The sequence below is a fragment of the Ostrea edulis genome, chromosome 3, assembly GCF_947568905.1.
Source record: "Ostrea edulis chromosome 3, xbOstEdul1.1, whole genome shotgun sequence".
Taxonomy (NCBI): Eukaryota; Metazoa; Mollusca; class Bivalvia; order Ostreida; family Ostreidae; genus Ostrea; species Ostrea edulis.
This window is the reverse complement of record NC_079166.1, coordinates 44,949,459-44,970,175: the sequence shown is the minus strand read 5'-3', so window position 1 is coordinate 44,970,175 and position 20,717 is coordinate 44,949,459. Positions and strand designations below refer to the sequence as shown.

General features: G+C 34.1%; 1 protein-coding gene across 5 annotated transcripts in view; it reads left to right on the top strand.

Moving 5' to 3' along the window:
* The window catches only part of LOC125673294 (splicing factor, proline- and glutamine-rich-like), a 34,115-nt gene extending 17,099 nt beyond the window's left edge, over positions 1 to 17,016 (top strand). For 2 of the 5 annotated variants that reach the window (XR_007369428.2, XR_007369426.2), the window contains 3 exons: positions 16,384 to 16,500; positions 16,622 to 16,693; positions 16,864 to 17,016. Coding sequence is in view for 1 of the 5 variants with exons in the window: in XM_056157888.1 (XP_056013863.1) it covers positions 16,384 to 16,404 (21 nt within the window). In the remaining 4 variants the exon portion in view is untranslated. Of the gene's footprint in view, positions 1 to 16,383; positions 16,502 to 16,621; positions 16,774 to 16,863 lie in introns of those variants that run through there. The other 3 variants (XR_008800910.1, XR_007369427.2, XM_056157888.1) reach the window with 2 other exon arrangements.
* Positions 17,017 to 20,717: the final 3,701 nt, after the last annotated feature.

Sequence of the window (20,717 nt, the reverse complement as noted above, 5' to 3'; positions counted from 1 at the left end):
ATCTGCCAAAGTTTGCCGAATGTTGGGGCAGGCATAATACACCATCTTTATTAAAGAATTTACAAATAATTGATTGGTCACACTAGTGTAGTGCTTAGGGTACTCGCTTTGTAACTGGAAGGCGCAGTTTTGATTCTCAATCCTTGCATTTCATCAGACCTATAGTGACTGTTTCTTTACCAAGTGCCTGGCATTACAAGTGAAAGTCTTATGAAGTACAGAGGTCCCATGTCGTGGTAGTCGTTGGTTGATAAAGAACTCTCAATGCTATGGCTGCAAGTGTCATACAAAGTTCAAAAGTTTTAGGCACCTCATTTAAAATGTGGTGTTGTCTATGTGAATGAAAAATTCCAGAATGGGATGTAAAATGACATACAAACATAGTGAATTAGATATTTGTATGTTGTATATTAAGATACATAGTTATTAGATGGAGACAGGCATCTTTTATGGGAAATGTGAATTTACTTCCAGATATGACTATGATGACAAAGCAGTGTTATTTACCTGATGTAGCCAAGTGATGTTGGAAATTTTGTTGTAAAATTTGTGACTTACTATTTCAATGACAGAAATGAATAAGGTTTATAAGCTTTTGTTATTAATATTTGTTATGTAAAATTTATTCAGAGGCTCTGAAGGAAGTAAAATTACATGATTGTCTTCCTGTACAAAAATTTATAAATTTCTAATATAAATGCCAGATATTCAATGGAATGGAAATCCTTATTTTGATAACATCTTAAACTTGGTTTAATTTTATTAATGATTATGGTTAAAGTTACAGGTGTACAAAACTATCATAATAGTACATTTTTTCAACAAAACGAAATTTTCAGATTTAAAAGCTGGTATTGCTTTAAAACAAGCAATTTATTACTTTGTTGTATTTTCACCAAACTATAAATCTATATTAGTATTGATACTGGTGATGGAAGTGGTTGTGCTCTAGCAAAAGATTCAACTTTGAAAAGTGTAAGTTTTTAGCTAAGAATTTTGATATTTAGGTCTTAGATTACAAATTTCGTATCTGTTTTAGCTTGTCACAGCAGAAATATCCTCTGCCTCTTGCATCTTTCAAAAGGAATTTAAAAGTTCACATTATTTGCTGTATCTAAAAACATGAATACCCTTGTTTGTAGAGGTGCGCGGTATTACCGGTATACCGGTGTACCGGTATTTTTCTGGTAGCGGTATGTACCGTGGTACACGAGGCGAAATACCGGTATATTCAAGTCTGATAACTCTTAACAAAAATATAAAATTCAAACAAGAAAAAATAATTAAAGAAATTTGTGTACACAGTGACTCACTTTATCTACATAGATCCCTCGTTGTAATGTAATGAAAGGTATGTCTAATAACTGCACACAATCGGTAAAACATGCGAAGTATAAAACGCGATGATTTGATTATTAATGATGTGAAAACAAATCAAAATTAAAGAGAAAAATAATAGGAAACATTTCATTAAGTAATTATTTTCATATACAAGGTAGATTATAAAAAATGTTATTATGTTGTTTGGTTTATGTGGGTCGAATACCATTTCTGCTTATTAGGCAAACCCCGAATAAAAAATAAAATAAAATGGCCGATGCAGACTTGTGTGTTCGAAACCACCGTTCTTCGCGCGAGTACAAATTCCTGCCGATTATGAGCGTCGAGTTAATGGGTTTGAGGTGCAAGAATGTAGGAATTGTGGTCGAAGAACAAGAACACTTTCGTGCGCACATGTTCTGGACAGACGTATCCAACAGGTAAAAGTTCTCGTCATTCCCGACTCCAAGTGTAAGAACTTCTAGACTTTGAGATCGTGTCAAATAAATTCCACAGGTTTCCCCCTATTAGTTATTTTGATAGTCGTTCCAACCAGTAGTCCAGTCACAGTCGATTGTAGTCATGATACAGAGAGACTACTATATTGTATGTACAATATATGCTAACTTTTATGTATCGATTAGACTTTTGTTCTGTTAACTGGTTTCAAAATAGATTTAAATAAGATATTTTCCTTATTATTTATATTTGAATAAATTAAGTGCAATTTACAATCAATAAACTAATAACTGTTCATTATTTACAATAAATCACAACTAAAATCCACTAAAATTGAATCATAAAATTAAAAGATTAAATCTGCGGTGTACCGTGGTATGTACCGCGGTATTTTGCAAATACCACGGTATACCGCGGTACATTTATTTTCTGCGGTACCCAACTCTACTTGTTTGCTTGAAAGTTTTGAAATCATTGCAAATCTTGCAGGATTTGAATTGCTTAATTGCGATAGAAAATTGGCGTCTAGCTGGATGGAGGTCAGCTGAAAATTGTGTGTTAACTTTTTTAAAGTTAATTTATAATTACCTTGTTATGCCCCCCCCCCCCCCCCCCCCCCCCCCCCCCCCCCCTTCAAAGAAGAGGGGCATATTGGGTTGCACCGGTCGGTCGGTAGATCACATGTTTTCTGCTCAATATCTTGAGAACCATTCACTTAATAATGATATTTCATATGTGGGTTGGTTATAAATAGAAGAGTACCCCTAGTGTTTTTCAGGTCAAAAGGTCAAGGGTCAATCTAGTCTGGACATAGGAATATAATGTCCACTCAATATCTTGAGAACCCTTTGCTTTAAAGACATCAAACTTGGCACACTGGTACATCCTAAGGAGTAGATGACTCCTATTGATTTTGAGGTCATATGGTCAAGGGTCAAACTGGGCATAGGAATATACTGACCATTCAATATCTAGAGAACCCTTTGCTTGAAAGACATCAAACTTGGTACACTGGTACATCTTCAGAAGATGACCCGTATTGATTTTGAGGTCACATGGTCAAGGGTCAAACTGGACATAGTAATATACTGTCCACTCAATATCTTGATAACCCTTTTGCTTGACAGACATCAAACTTAGTACACTGGTACAGCATAAGGAGTAGATGACCCCTATTGATTTTTAGGTCACATGGTCAATTCACTATTGACATAGGAAGATATTGTCTGCTCAATATTTTGAATTGATGATACTACTATCAGTTAAATGATGTGTGTGTATAAACCTTTTCAATTTTTTGCACCATGGAACATCTCTTGTTGATGACAGCTTTGCTGGTATCTTTTTTCAATGTTTACAGTAACTGTTGTAGAATGTTATAGATATCAAAACATGGGGAGCCCCTTAGATTGTAACAGGAAACTGTAAAACATCTGTTGGAGGAATGATGAAAACATAATTGTTTTGATTTATGATTAGATTTTCTTTAGATTCTGAAAATTTTGTGGTGTGTATTCAGACACATGAGCATTTTATCCACCAGTTGCAGCGGTCTAGTCTCGCTTTGCAACCAGAAGGTCCAGGGTTTGTTTTTTGATACAGGTGTTGTGTCATTACATTTGTTGTGACTGTTCCAGCACTAAGCACCCAGCGTTAAAAGTGAAAGTCACAGGTCTTTCTGATATGACTTATTAAAAAATCCCAGCTCTTGTGTCACTGTAGGCAGTAGCACATTAATAAACCCTTACTGCCACGGCCCTTAGTGCCATGCATAGGTCAAAATTTGTGACACTTCACCAAAAAGCTTGTGACATCTCATGAGTGATATCTTCTTGCATTGGATGTAATAAAGCAATTTAAAGCTCACACTCTTGTTGTTTTATTAGTTGTAACAGGTATGGAATTTAATAGACCACTGGCATGTATTTTCAAACACTAAAACATTAATATTTGTAAAATATTACTACCTGCACCTTAGAATATCAATGAGATCTTCAGATTTTGCAGAAAATTTGGGGGGGGGGGGGATTCCAGTAATTGCCCCGGTAAGCCTTTGAAATACATTGAAACTTGTTTATTTGAGACATTATTGATCCTAGAAATTCAATACGCCAGTTTCGAGATACGAACTCTTCTGTATAGGAGGTGCATTTAGTGGAACTTTGAATGCCTAAGTGGGACAGAGTGGATATACAGTCAACGAGGAAGACGATGAAATTTATTAAAAGCGGCTTCTCTTTAAATATGTAAATGTGGGAAATACCAAATACTATTGAAAGAAATGTTTTACTGAAGTGGAAACATACAATGTCATATTTGCAAGAAATATCTTGGATATGGTACTTGTGACCAGTGAAATAAAGTGATAGGATAAGAATTTTATGTATTTAATTACTCCCTAAATACTTATCACTTACTTAGTTTGTGTATGAGTCGGATTCGGGTGACCAAACAGCGTATGAGAAACTTACTGAGTACATTCACTTATGCTGTGATGAATATCTGTCCCACCCCCGCGTGTAAACAAATTCTTTCGCGCCTTACTATGTACGAGTGTTCTCCAAAGGGAAATAACTCTGACGTATCTCGAAACAGGCGTATTAGAATAGGGTTCGCTCAACATTTTAGAATGTGTAACATCCAGATAAGACAAGTTATACTTTAAAAAAAATTTCAAGACCATTTTTGCATAGGAACAAAGCACTTGTTTTGTAGCTAAGGAGACGACGATGACACACTTGTAGAGGAGTTGTTATAGTGTGCAGGAAACCCTGGTATGGTGGAGGGATCATGTGTGTTATTGTCTTCGACATCAGTCAATATGAATGTATCTAAAAGTACTTTTAACTGTAAGATTCATGTGACAGATGAATTAATGATATATTGCACTATATAGAAACCATTAAACAAACTGACATTTGGTTTGGCTTTTATACATTTGCCCTTTCTAAAGGCTTTGCCTTTGGAAGAGATAAAAATGATGTATATTTTTACATCGTCTGTCCATTGGTACAGTAAGCCTTTTGGCCTTTCCCCTTGTTTTCATTATACTGTATATTGTATGTTACGAACAATGAGTATTGAGTAATGATTCAATATTTTTTGTATTAATTAAAAAGCTTTAAAAAATTCTTCAGAATTGTAAAAAAAAAAAAAAAATTATTTCATACTGTTTTTGCTAAAAAAAAAAAATTCTCTCCATCATTTTTGTCCAAAAGTCCTAAGAACTATTTTGTGAATTGGTGTGGTCTTATCACAGTTCAAGGAGAATTTATTTGATGTTTTAATTAAGTATTCATGGTATTCAATGTGTATATAAATATTAGTGTTGTGTATTGCAGTCTTGTGTGTGATGTCTGTTGTCAATATGTGCGTGGACATAAGGCAAAAAAAAAAATAGATTCTTGGTGAAAGCTCAAATTGACATGGTAAAATTCCGATATTCAACCCCAAACAGACTTTTTAGCCTGATGGGGAAAAATGGGTCAGGAAACAAAAGATACTTTTCAAACTGGCTCAGGCTGTATAAAGCTAGCATATGACATAAATCATATATATTTATTTCATCTGAAGAAAACTTGATTGAGTTTAAAATGATTTGATTGTTTGATCAGTTGTGTTGTTGCGAGAACTGTTTGAAATGATTACATATAAATTATCATTTAGCATACTCCAATAATATTGTAAACCTCAAGTCTCCAAAAATGGATCTGAAAAATAGTAGTCTACATTGATTTTGAAAACTCTTGTGTTTCCAAAGAGATTTGAAAAATGATATAGCATATTGTTATATGTTGACTTGGGTCAATCTGGTGTTGTTGCACCAACCAAGAGCAAGAATTTTTACTCACTTCATATTTTGCTCATGCTAGTGTGATAAAACCTTGAATTGATTGAAATCAACATGCTATAATTGTGTAATGTTACTCAGATACCTTGAATCATTGGGGGGGAAAATTAGATTTTTAATAACTTTTTGTTTGTGTCGTAGGCATGTATTAATTATACCCTTAATCTGATTCAGCAAAGACTTGTGTATCATGCATGTTCAAATCACATCTTCAAGAGAGAGAATATGATCACCATCCTGTGGATAAGATTTAATGATTTATTAGTTTTAAAGCATAAGAAATGGCAAGAATCTGATGAAAACAAAATGTGTGCCAATATTATCACTTTATCAATAAAATTTGTATTATTAATGCATCTTTACTGTAGATTGACATTGTGACATCAGTAGTTTACAACTGGATGAAATTTATATTCATATTGTGTGACCGGCATGAGCTATAGATTTTGTTATGTAAAATTAAGTATATCATTGCATGTATATTTTACTTTCGGTCAGACATGTCAGAAAAGTAGACTTCAACATATGTATATTAATGGCTTGTTTGTCACTTTATTAAACAGTATTTGCCTATAATAACTGAATGCAGCTGCTTTTTCTTGCTTGTGATGTCAGGGTATTATGCATATACATATATAGTTACTGTAAATGAATACATTTAATTCATATGTCTGACATCATTCAGTCCTAGAATTTCAATGAAGAGTCTGCATGTATTTACTCTTAAACCATTGTTTTCTTCATGGAAGTGGGCAGGGAAAGGGATTGTGGTGGAAGGGAGGGAAAAAGTGAAGAGAGATGAGAGAAAAAAGCGATAAGAGAACTGGATCATGTCTGACCCCCTTATGTTAATGAAGACTTGATCTCACAAATTTTTCATGGGAGTGGGCAGGGAAAGGCATTGTGGTGGGAGGGAGGGAAAAAGTGAAGAGAAATGAGAGAGAAAAAAGGGGTAGGAGAACTGGATCCTGTCTGACCCCCTTATGTTGATGAAGACTTTTTTTTATGAAATTAAAATATATGTTTCCTATTTCAGTTCCCCAAAAAACATTTTATTTTATTGAAATATTTTATTTGCAATCTGATTCATTTTGAACACATATCTATATATACATTACAACTACTTTTCATACATTTTGAAGACCAATGGTAGTCAAAATGTAAATCAGAAAAATTCGGACACGAAAAGAAAAAAATTCCAATTTGAAAATTGCAGATTTTTATTTTATATATATATATTGTCAATAAAGTATTTAGGGTTAGCAGGAAAAAAGTAGGTAGGGTCGGGAAACCGGAAACATTTTTATTTTGGCCTTGCATAAAATAAAGCTTAGCAAAGTACCCACAATTTAAAAGTTGTAATACCTCTTTTTGAAACAAAAATTTAATATCCATAATTGTTTGTTTATAATATACTATTGCTTCTTCTAAATGCATGTATACATTTGAAAGCTTTTCCTATGATTTTGCAATGACTTTTCATTCTATAGATTCTGTTTCTGTAAAGATTATGGTCCTCACAGTAGAAATGATGTGAGTGTTGTACTACATTTAATGATTTTTTTCTGCAGGAAGCAAAGGATACTATATTTTTCACTCTGATATCTGAACAGTATATTCACTGAACTTTTTTGAACTTTGGTCCTTATTATGAACGTCAAAGTTCAAATTTACTATTAGTTTTTAATCGCATTATTGACAAGGATGAACAGTCAAGGTCAGACTCGCCAAAATTTTGCTTACTGAAGATTCCCTAAGAACATTATTTGACAAAATAGCTGTTCCATGCCAATTTGTGAGAATGTCAAATCATGATCATAGCTATATTCAGAGAAGCACTTTTGAATATTAAATTATGGCAGAGAGACTTCTTGTATGTTAATTGCTCACACATATTGATTTTAAACAACCTACAGTATTTGGTTTAATGTAAGAAGAGTTCCTGATTTTCCATGTAATAGGTTATGAATTTGAAGGTCAAAAGTCAAGGTCTGTATTTAGATTGGAATAAAGAATGTTTTTTATTAATGTTCTGCTTATAGTGTTTAGATATTAAAGGGAGAAATTGGTGCATCAAGGTTTCTGTATTTGGTGTTTGGATGCAATTTATGCCCCCTCCTACTTTTTGAGGGATGGACATATGATAGCTTAAGTAAGCAATGTGTTGTCCTTGGTAACTGATAACATCATATCAAACTTCAGATACATTTAGGGAGATTGCTAAAATAGGCTGTGTCTGTTGCCCATTCACATTGTGAATAAGATATTGTTTAAATAAAAATTAACATTTGTAAACATTTCTTGTTTTGATGGAAATGTGTACCATCTTCATGGTTGCTACATAAGTTTCAGGTCACTCGGGTAAGAGGAAATTATGAATTAATGTTCTAGATCAAAGGTCATAATAACTGCTGCATAAAATTATACCAGAATTATGTGCAAGTGTACTAGAAAAAGAAAGGTGTCAAGTTGAGAAGATTTGTAGATATTTAGAGTATGGCATAGGCCAGCTGTATGTGGAATGTTATAAAAGCTATGATTGTATAGTAAAGAGACATTAGAAACTCATATTTGTAATAAAGGTTGCTTTTTAGCTCCGAGCCTCGCGGGGACGACTGTCTGGAAAACTATTGTTATGACCCCATTGCTGTCTACACACTTTAAGGAAGAAACTTTAACCTGGGCTATATATTTTAAACCAAGGAGGAAAGAGTTTTGATATTTCACATAATGATGCCTTATAAAGAGATCTTTCTTTTGGTATCAAGACTTTTGACCTAGTGACCTTTATTATGGACTTTGTCCTACTTTATAAAAACTTTAACCTGAACTATGTGTTTTGAACAAAGTGGGATAGGGTTTTGAAATTTTACATATTGATACCTCATGAAGTCGAGAGACCTTTGACTTTGCCTTAATTTTCACAAATTACAAACTGGGATATATCCTTTGAACCAAGGGGGATAGGGCTTTGATATTTCTCACATAAATGCCTTATGAAGGAACCTTTCTTTTGGTACCAATACTTTTGACCTAGTGACCTTTACTATAGATTTTGACCTACTTTTTAAAAACCTTGACCTCACCTTATCTTTTGAACCAAGGGAGGATAGGGTTTTGATATTTCACATATAGATGCCTCATGAAGAGACCTCTCTTTCAATATCAAGACTTTTGACCTAGTAAACTTGAGCTTGGACCTACTTTTCAAAAACTTTTATCTGGGCTATATATTTAGAATCAAGGGGGATATGAATTGATATTTCACCATAAGATACCTCATGAAGAGACTTTTTTCATTACCAAGACTTTGACGTAGTGACCTTTACTGTGGACTTAAATGTACTTGGACCTACTTTTCAAAAACTTTTAAATGGGCCATAACTTATAGGGAATGGGTGAAGGCGAGTCATGCTTCCTGGCAAGCTATGTTGTCTTTTGACAACTTTTGTTATCCGATACTGTGTTTTGATTTGAGTTTAAATAATTTGTTAAATGTAAATTTCATTAAAAAAATATTTAGAATTGTTTCGATCTGCTTGAGGGAATTTGTCAAAAGGTAAAGGTCATTAGTAAAAAAAAAAAAAAAAAAAAAAAGAAATTGGCTTACCTGAGATATAAGCTCAAGTGAGTTTTCTGATCACCGGATGTTGTCGGACATCTGTACATTTGTCTGTAAAGTTTACACATTTTTGACTTCTTGAGAACCACAGGGCCAATTTTAACCAAATGCACCTTAAAACATCCTTGGGGTAAAGGGGTTTCAAAGTTGTACAAATGAAGGGTCATACCCTTTGCAAAGGGAAGATAATTAAGGAATAGTAAAAATACCGGTCGACAGGGAATGCTTACTCCTCCTAGGCACCTAATCCCACGTCTGGTATGTCCAATGTCCGTGTTTGCCCAACTATCTATTTTGTATTGCTTATAGGAGTTATGAGATTGATCACTGTTCGTTATCTTCCACTTTTCATGGTGGTATCATTTAAAGATCTTCTCAAGAACCACAGGGGAAGGGATTAAAAAAAGCTCATGCTTGACAAAAAGGTATATTCTAAATAATGTGTCACAACCAAGGTCATTTAAGGTCATTTAGACAAGATCACTAATTAGAAGAATTTTGAAGAGGATGATTTAAGTTGTATCCAACCCATTTGTATATACACTGTATTATACAATAAAATATGTTCAGATCAGGAATTTTGTAATGAATGATTTTTTTAAGTTCATACTTGACATAAAAGGTTGTGAATGAACAGACAATATATATTGGTCCTACACCAAGGTCAAGGTCCCTTGCATTAAACAGTTTGTATTATAAATGATTTTATGAGCCAGAACTATGAGACATAAGGCTTATACTTGACAAAATTTCTTATTGCCAAACTGTTTGTCATCCTGAATGAAAGGTCACTGATATTTAGTATGAAACTGTTCAAACACATAATTACTGCAGGTCATAACTGTACAGTGGATGGATATGAAAAGTTCAGAATGGGCACGAAGGTTAAAGATGGTCAGACTCTGTTATGACCATTGTTCAGTGTCAATAAAGTCGAGGTAACAGGTAAAGTGTTAGAAATATTTGTTTCAGACCATAGGTTTATCAAAGTTACTATTGAAAAAGAAGACATCTTTGATCCCGAAAACTTGTGCCACTCAATTCTCTGAGTTTGAAAGATGCATATTTCAAATATGGTATGTTTTTATTTTGTGATATATAAATTGTCATTAATCCCATTGACTTCTTGTTATGATATTACATTTAGTTATGCTTTTGGAGTTTGAGTTAAAAGTAGTGTAATTGTAGAGATTTATGACTAGTCATAATGCATGTATCAAATATGATGGTGTTAACTGTAGTGTATTCATCTTGTAAAGGTAAAAAATAATTCTGTGCAATGTTTACCCAGTATTCTTAATTTCTAGATTGTACCAAGAATTGTAGTAACGTACCTGTTTAGTTGGTCTCGTCCTTATTTTCACTCTAGATGTAATACAACAATTGTTTTGGATTGTTTTAATGACTTTAGAGGAGAATACTTCGCATATATGAAATATAGTATATTTGTTTATAAAGTGATGTTTGCGAGCAGAATCTCTGAGGGTGTGTGTATCTTATGTTGCTCTCTTTCTACAGTGGTGACAAGGGAAACCATTAATATGAAGAATTATTATTTTATGCATTTTCTTTTCCCGTTAAAGAAGCATGAAGGCAATAAAAGGTCTGGAGCTACACTCATCTATTCATTTTGCAGATCATCAGAATGTGCGGATTTTTACAGTAGCAGAATTATCTTAATATAAGTTTGTGATTTGACAGTATAAGGCTGCTAAGACAGGTGGGGAGATGGGTACATGTGCTTTACTTCAATGCTTTTTCCACATAGCAATAATGAATTTTAGAATTATATATTCTAAATTTTAAAGGCTATTCTAACCAAAGGGTAAATAAATCTCTTCTTTTGAACTGAATAAAACTCAACCATGTTTATCACACACCATTTGATAAAGGTATGCAGTCACTGCACCCTTCTCAAGGAGGTGGGGTGAAAATCAAATTAGCATATGTCATTGAGGGTGTCAGTTTTTGTAAATGAATATATAGTATTAAAAAATTCTTAAATGATATTGTCAAGCACAGCAAGACAATAACGTAATTGTCAAATAGTAGTTAAAAACTGAGGTTCATGAATTTATAAACCAAAGGAATCTATCGTTTCAGAGCTAGACAACTTTATGAAAGCTTTATACCATCTTCTTAGGTAATTGTCATTGGTCATCGTCTGTTAACATTTTTAATTTCTTGAAAATTACATGGCCAATTTTTACCATTTTTGGTGTGAAGTTTCTTTGGGATAAGAGAAATGTAAATTGTGAAATTTATGAACTTGGCTTCTCCAGGACCAAAAGTGAAAGCCAATTTTTCAAAAATCTTCTTAGATCTACTCCCGGGGGGGGGGGGGGGGGGGGGGCAAATGCATGGTTATGATGTCCATGAAGCCCTTTAAAAAAATTGCGAAATTCATGGGGGTGCTGACTTGGCCGTATCATAAGAAATGTGCCTTGTGTTCTATTTTAGAAAATCTACTTTAATATATTGTATTGTAGGTTTGTAGCAATAAGCTGTAAGCATGTTGTATGTGTTCATTAGAAATGAAATTGAATAAGAGAATGAAAGTATACAACACAGTATTTTATTTACAACTTGTCATAGAGTATATAATGCTTAAGAAATCTTCTTTGTTCTGATGTTCAATGAAAGATGAATACACGTACACATTAGATGAGGGGTTACTGCTGTCTATCAAAATTACAGTTATAATTCATCGGGGAAGGGAGGGGGAGCAAATGAATGAGGGCTGATTAAATGTCTCAGACATCATCTTTCCTTCTATTGTAATTGAATGGGAATAGTATGCATAATTAGAAAGATCATAAAGTTTACCTAAAGACCCTGAATGAGGCTCAAATGCAAATATGAGACTCCCTAACGGACTATGGTACTCCGATGACCATTAAGGTCTGTGAGCCTTTTGTTGTATGTGTATATATGAATTTACGAAGGGAAAGAGCCGAAATGCAAATGCATTTTTAAATTTTTGTTGTTGTGAAAATGGCTATGAACTACTATTGTTCTGCTTTCCCATATCATGGAATATTTCAGTTAAGCAATTGCAGTTTATAATGCCAAGTTCATCGAAACCTGCTGTAAAATGGCTGAAGTATTGCTAAAATGGCGTAAAACATCGATCAATTAATCGAGAAACGTTATTTACTTTGAATATCCACTACTAGAAACATATATGTATATGAAAAGTTATGTATGTCTCTGCCACTACTTAAATCGGGGTTGTAAGACCTGTTGATCACTGGTCCAATCTCCCAGACGTCTTCATATAGTTACATCTTGGTCTTTTGTTTGAAATGGATTCGATACTAATTTTCGCTCGATCAAATTTTCATAGTTGGAGAAACAGTTTCCAAATTCTTTATGATATTTCACTTCTTCCCTTCCTTGGAGGATTTGAGTGTAACTATGTTTTCAGTCTTTGGATGCAGGGATAGTTATATGAATTTGAATTAGCTAATTTGCAAACAATGTTCAGAAATTATCGAACATTTTCAGTGTATGAAAAATACAAATTGGCAATTGTGCATGTTCTACCTAAATAATGTATACTCGCTCCAGATTTTTTCCCCACGACATCTATGATACTATCTACCAAAATTATATCACTTCTGAATTTCAAACATGATTAAGAAAGTACATGTATAGATATTACATGTACACAGCATAAAGAAAACCAGAAATATTGTGAAGTGTGTAATATGATTCTATGAAAAAGTGAAGATCACAGACAGTGATCAATCTCATAAATCCCAGAAAGATTACAAATTCAAGAATAGGACAAACAAGGACTCCAGAGGTGAGATCAGTTGCTTAGAAGGATTAATCATTCCCTGTTGACCGGTCACACCTGCTGTGAGCCCTCTATGTTGATCAGGTAAACAGAGTAATCCATATTGATCAAGTAAATTGAGTTATCCGTAATCAAATCAGTATGTTAAGAACAGTCTACCAATTGGTATGAAACGCGTCAAACAGCATTGGACCTAATGACGGGTTAATGGTCATATTTGCAAATAAGATAACGACCATAGGATATGCGAAATATTGACCACAAATGAGATTGTTGAAATCCGTGTAACATCAACTCGTGTTTCAATTTAAAAATGATCATGCTCAGAACATGCTCTGACTTCTCGAATCAGTTGAAACATAAACACTATATGATATGCAGGTGATAGTGGAATATTGCTACGTAAGTATGGAAAGTTGACGATGGAAAAACTGAAATCTCGTTTTGTCATAAAGTTGAGTTATTTTGTATGAATTTGTACTGTTAATGTATCTGGTTGTGAATTCGCTTTCTCTCTCTCTCATCATATTTCATAATCTTGGCTTCATTTAAGGGGCAATTACATCCAATTTAGATATATGTGATAATGTTTGAAGTTCTAAAGTAGCAGAGAAAATAGCAGTTTTAGTGTTAAATCATCAAAGAAAATATTGGTACCTTTCCTGGGCCGAAACTCGCCCAAACTAACGTCTAAATCAATTTAAAGTAATTTTTTTTTTCAATTTTTGCATATTCGGAAACGGTGACGATTTCATATTCTGGAGTATATAATTTATTTGTTAGATATGTTCATTTTGGAGAAGGTACATTCTAAATTTGAATCTAGCAATTACGTGCATTTCAAATGATGCATTTCACCTGCTTTATCTTTTAAATTACGTTCAGAGAGCCTTTTCTTTTCGAAATTTGTCCATCATTCGTTTGTCTGTATACAGATGTCATTTTTCTAATTTCAACTTTTTCTCGAGAACCACAGGACAAATTAGAACCAAACTTAGTTGGAATCGCTCTTGGTTATATTGATTTAAAAAAAAATAATAATTGGAAACATGAAAAGAAAGAATGGTATTTTAAAACTTGAAACACCTGAAGAACAGGCATTGCAATCCTGATTCAACTTTTTAAAGCCTTGATTCCGAGGACAAAATAAATACTGACCAGCAGGAAAAGCTATTGTGAAGATTTGTCATGAAAACTGAAATATTTGAAAGATGGTTATTTGATAAGATATCTAGATTTTATTTTACGATTTTTTGTCAAACAAATTCTTTTGTAAATGATTGAAAGTATTGCACTTTGAGAAGAAAAAGACGTACTTGTTGCACACATAAGAAAGCTTGCGAAAAGAATGGGACAGTGTGGATTGATTGTATGTCTGCGAATTAAAAGTAAGTAATGTTGTTTTCCTAATGTATAACGGTGAACTTGTCCACCTGTCAGGTGTGGTGAACATTTCAATGATATAGAGTAATCTGCTAAGTTATGAATTGAAGTGGTGTAGTCTATACATGTAGTGTACATGTGCATAAAGAATCTTGCAAGTATAGTAATGACGGAACAATCCACTTGTATGATATGTAAATTGGAAGTATTACATGAATAAACCATCCTCATTAGTGAAACAAAGATTAAGGAATCAACACGATTTTTCTTTGAATTTGTCACATGGGGAAAAAAAATTTGAGAGTTAAAGATCGCGTATATCTGTATTTATGAAAAAGTTTTGTACTCGTTTGAGAGGTAGCTAAGGTCATGGTAAGCAATGGTACGATAACTAACCCTAGATGTATGGCCCCGAGCGCCAATGGCAGTGGCCACAATACTCGATATGAGCAAATAATTTTTGTTGGAATATTGGCTCAGGTTTTTGGTACCTAAGCGCCAATTAATTGTTACCTAAGCGTAAAAACGCCAACAATTACGACCTAAGCGCCAATTAATGTTACCTAAGCTCCAACAATTGTTACCGGACTGATTCGTTCGGAGGAAATGTGTAATTTGTATTGTGGGAATACAAGTACAATCCTGTGTAAATATCTGTATAGTCTGCAACTAGTCATTGATTCAATCTTGAAGGGGCATTGTCTGTAATTTTGTCGCCAAAAATGAAAATGGCTAGATTGTATTATATATTTCAGTAATAACATAAGTATTTAATTATTTCAATCCTCAAAACAGGCGCAGGAATATATGTGATTAGGTGATTGAATAATTATTGTCTTGCAAGACAATAATTCTTTCTTATTGATTTCTTTACACTGAAAGCGATTACCTAACCTATTTTTATTAAGTTTCTCTTGTTTCTGTACAAAATAAATGTTTTTATTAGTCATTAATATATATCGCTATGCCATTGAGATTTTTAAGGGGGGTGGGGATGCTTGCCATCACTTTCACAGCTAATTCCCCTTTACTTTTGTTTCTTTCATAAAATTAGTATGTTGGGGGGGGGGGGGGGGGGGGGGGGCTGGTTGAAACAATGTGTGTTTGTTGCATATATTTTATCAATTGATAAGATATTGAAACAGCATAGATCTGCTTGCAAACATTTCTGGGATACTGTACTTTAAACCAATATGGAATTCGCCCTCTCCTGACCGATGGAGCACTAGTTTCAAACTCTTGTATTACAAGCATGAATTCCAGACTTTACTCAATTTTGAAACGATAATAATAAAGACATTTATGTGATCATACAATTTACTTTATGATAATTCTTCAGAAAAAAATTACGTTAAGGCGTCCTAATTTGGTATTCTGAGGAGAATATCAATGAGGAAAGTAAATCATATTCAAGAAAATGAAAAGCAATTTATTTTGAAAGAACCAATACTGATATTTTAAAAACAAAAACGTTCTGGTCTATGACTTGCTAAGGTGTTCTGTTCAGCTTGTTTTCTTTCATTTATTTTTAATTCTGAAAATGGGTGATATTTAATAGCAAGCAGAAAAGCACAAAAAATTTCTACGTACATATTGGTATACAATAATCTTGCTGAAGATGTAATTGGTTTTTCCAGATTGTCATCTGTCATATCGTTGCTTTGAACTCAAATGTGTCGCATCGAAGAATGTGACCAAACCATTTACAAGATTTAAAGCGGGATGAGGAATATTCTGCATATTGGGCGAAAGTTGGAAATATGTCTTCTTAAAATCGAGCATATAATTGTGTAACCATTTCAGGAACTTTGAGAGAAAAAATGCAACTTGTTAGTGAATGGAACTGGATAATACTGATTTATATAGAATGTTCACACCATATTACATCACTAGAAAAACATCATTTCTCAGAAGTAATCTCATGTATGATATTACTGCTATTAACAGAACTCAGCCTGTGGTGGTTAGCAGACAGTAGCCGTTCTTGGCTGCCTCTGGTTATGGTAATCTGTACGAGCTGCTTCCTGTCCGTTAGAGTACCAGGGATCCAGTTGTTTTCAATAAGTAAGTCTTTCAATGATAAAATTAAGAGATTAGTGGCTACTGAGAAAGAACGCACCAAATTGAAATCTCATGAGTGGTAACTGTTTTTGGCATGACACATGCTGCTCATTTTTATTTTTAGGGAAAACAGTATGAAGAAAGAGAGGAAAAGGAAATTAGTAAGCTGTCCAATGCGGTGGCAAAAACACGTGAGGTCAGTCTAAGATGTGCACACTTTCTGTTTTTTGAGTGCAATTTTGAATTCATGGTACAACGAAAGAAAACCCCAGAAAAGTAGAGATTTTATAGTACAAGTTTTTCATAGTCCTGATACAAAATATAGATATACATGTACAAGTATATTCAAAGAAATTGGTTTTTCAGAGTACTTGAACGATGGTGAACGCTTGGCAATACGGGCTGCGGTGATGTGGTGTTTTCAGGGACATTCGCTACAAAAGAACCGACTTTTTACAAAGCTGACATTAATGTGGAGAAAAGAAAACAATAAACAAGATAAATGATGTTGAACTTGAACTGACTCATTATTTAGTACTTAGATTAGGAGAAATGAAATGTGAACTAATCTGGTATAAGGAAAGGTATTACTGTGGACCATTACAAGATGTCTACACTCTACGAAATAAACAGGGTGTCTTAAGATTAAGGGTATTGAATATTATTAGACAGTTGGAAACTTTTTTCAGTCATATCAACACCATCACCAGCAAATTTTTAACAAGCACACAGATCGACCATGCTTCTCGGGTTTTTCTGGCAAATCCAGAAATGCACAAGTTTTCCAAAATTACTGGAAAGCTCCAATAAGTTGTGGTAACAGGGGCAGTTACTGATGTAAATTAGAAAGTAATAGAGAAAAATATCCATTAGATATCAGTGATTTTTAATGGTCTGATCTATAGTGAATAAATTTCAATAAAACGGGGTTCGAATAGACCGACACAAGGGCGGAGGGGGGGGGGGGGGGGGTCCGCCCCCTCCTTTTTTTTTGTGGACCAAAAATTTTGAGAGCTATTCAATTTTAACGAGTATCGAGTCTAAATGATAGGAAAGGTGAATATTTACATGTTATTGCATTATTCAAATTTATCAACACCAGTATATCATCTAATTCTAGGATAAGTAAGACGACACACTGATATATATAAACGATATTTTCGTCAGATACAAGTATCACTTAAGAATTCCAATTTGAAAGTGAATAAGTGTCGGGAAGTGCTCAAAATACAGGACTTTGCATCCAGAGCTTCTGGGGGACTAGGCGGCCCCCAGACCCGCCTATTCAGAGTAATCTTTAAATCAGCTCCCCCCTCTTATTTCATTCTGAAATAAGTATGGCGATTAAAATGACTAGAACATTGGAAACAAGTAGTAAATAACCTAAGCATTTTCATGTGTGTAAAAAAAATGTATCTCAAGGTCTCCCTACGATGTTTTGTGCACCAGAAAAAAGGTGTAAATGGAATGGGGCTGGGGGTTATGAAAAGTACGTAAAAGATCAAATGCTAGACCCCCCCCACCCCCCTTCACAAATTCCTGGCTCTGCCTAGGGACAACCTATCATTAAATTGAAATGGGTTTATTAGATCTTTGAAGATAAGTCTCGACACAAATGTAGTGGGAATTTTTTAGGTGGCTAGTTAGAAATACAGATACATGTACACAAGACATGATTTCGGCAGAAAAAGATGCGCTGTAAATCAAAGAATTTTTATAAGGGGTCAATATGTATCTCTGAACTCGCCAAGATTCCGCGACGTTGAGAAAATAAAATGATCATACTTGAGACGTAGGTCGTTCATGACATGTTTTGTCAAACTCCAACTAATGATCTTTTGGACAAGGACATCAAGAAAACTCGTGCTTTGTGCAATGTGAATTTCGATCCCGTTTCAGGGTAATTAAAACAAGATCAAATGAAGAGAAAAATAGTACACGATTTTTGTCCAAATCCCATACAACGGAAAAAGATAAAGATGTGTAAACATTGCATAGATGTGGCTTATCACGTGATTATTTGTGTTGATCCCAATCTGATTAAAATCAGATCCTTTGATCCGCTCACGTAGATTGCGACACAAGATCTGAAGTCGATTGATAATTACGATTCATCTATGAATAGTGATGGGTACGATTTGAATAACTGTCAAGATGGCTGATGTAGTGTTGTTTGGAAAATCTCTTCCTTACCAATCATTGATGCCAATGCAAAAAGCATTTTCACCCTGTCTTTTAGCTCTAAGGATTCTTTTAGTCTTTTATACCGACCTAAAACTTTTCTGGCACACGCTAGTATTGGTGCCTTCAACGATGTTGAAGTTTTGAGCGCTGCTAATCAACTGTCTGCTTTCGTCGGTCATTTTTTACTTTTTATCCTAGAACTTTTTTGTTTCCTCTCCATCTGCATTTTTACAGGCTAAATAAAACAAAACCAGCAGAGAATGCAGCTGTTGTTTACATTGCATATTTTGACATTTGTGCAGCCTCCCATCATAGGCACAGTCATTGAAATTGACACAAGGATTTATGGGGAAACATTGCTGGCAGAACCCTCTGTTAGGTTGATTCAGATCCTTATGTAGCGATCTACGGGAGCGGATCAAAGGATCCGATTTTGATCAGATTGTCTGAATTCTGACCTACTGCAAATTGAACAAATTCAAGTTAACCGAGAGAAGGATATGCTGGTCTTTTTAAGGAAAAGGTGACGATAACGAACGGTGAAAAATCTCACAATTCCTATAAGGATTGCACAATTAAGAGTTTGGCAAACACGAACCGCTGGAGCTACACTACCAGAAGTGGGCTCAGGTGCCTAGGAGGAGTAAACATCCCCTGTTGACCTGTCACATTCATCGTGAGCCCTATATCGATCAGGTAAATGGAGTAATTCGCAGTTAAATTCGGCGTGTAAAGAACGGCTTAACAATTAGTATGATACACGTCAGACAGCATTGGACTCAATGACAGGTTGTAGTCAACTATCGGCAAAGTAGATCGTTATAACGACCATAAAATTTGCAAAACGTTGACTGAATATCCTGTAATATCAATTTGTTAGTCGGTAGCCTGCCTCGATTTAAAAATTGATCACACGCAGAACAAGCTCTTGCGTAACAAATAGGTTCATACACATAAACACCATATGCAGGTGAGAATGGAATATTGCTACAAAGATGTAGGAAAGTTGACGATGGAGAAGCTGAAGTCATCCCGTTTGTCATAGAGTTAAGTTTAACATCTATGATTAATGTATAATTACGAAGCAGAATGTATGATTACGAAGCAGATGAAATTTCATATCGAGGTAAAATATTAGCGGGGCACGTGTACATTCAGCGATAAATATTGTTAGACGGAAAACGGGATAGAGAGAATCACTTTGAGCATTGGAAGGAGAATTAGATTTCATGTTTGACAGGAGATCATTATTCAGTATGACTATACACTGTAAACCAAAGATGTATCTTTGCAGCGTTGAAAGATATACATGTATATATTATGTTAATTCTGAAGTTCATTACAACCTTAAGGTATTGTTTGAACTGCACTCAAGGTTACTAGTATTTATTTAAAGGGACTGATTCACGATTTCCCCTCAAATTTTGTTTTTCACTTTAAATGATCAAAATTTATAATCTAATATGTTTAAAAGGTTTCACAAAAAATTAAGGTAATTCATCAAGACAGAAGCTCATTATAGAGAGTTTATTATTTGTTTTGAAAACAAAGATTGAAGTGTGTTATTGTTTACGAAGTTTTGAAAATAAAGGGATATTGATCCAAGTTTATTAGATATATCACATTTCAAGTATACTTTAAGTAAAACGTATCATTTAAAAGTTAAAATTTGTGATTGTACAAAATGAAGATGCTTTAAATTACAAAAATTGATGTTTGACCGGTTTGTTTGTTTACATAAAAAGACTCGAGTCTTTGTTTACCTAACACAGAATCAAAGCTAAGATACTGCTCTTATCCTTGCATTCAGACGGTCCAAATTTTGGTTGTCAACATTAAATGAGTTATATTTTTAATTTTTAACATAAAAAATGATAAACATTTCTTTCAAAAAAACGTGAACCAGCCCCTTTAAGGTCAATGCCAGGAATTGAACCTTGGTCTGTTACAAAAGATTGAAATACTTAGTATTTTCGATGTGAACTACTTTGGATGTGCTCCACGGTGGTTATTAGGACAGTTTCTGGTAATAGTTC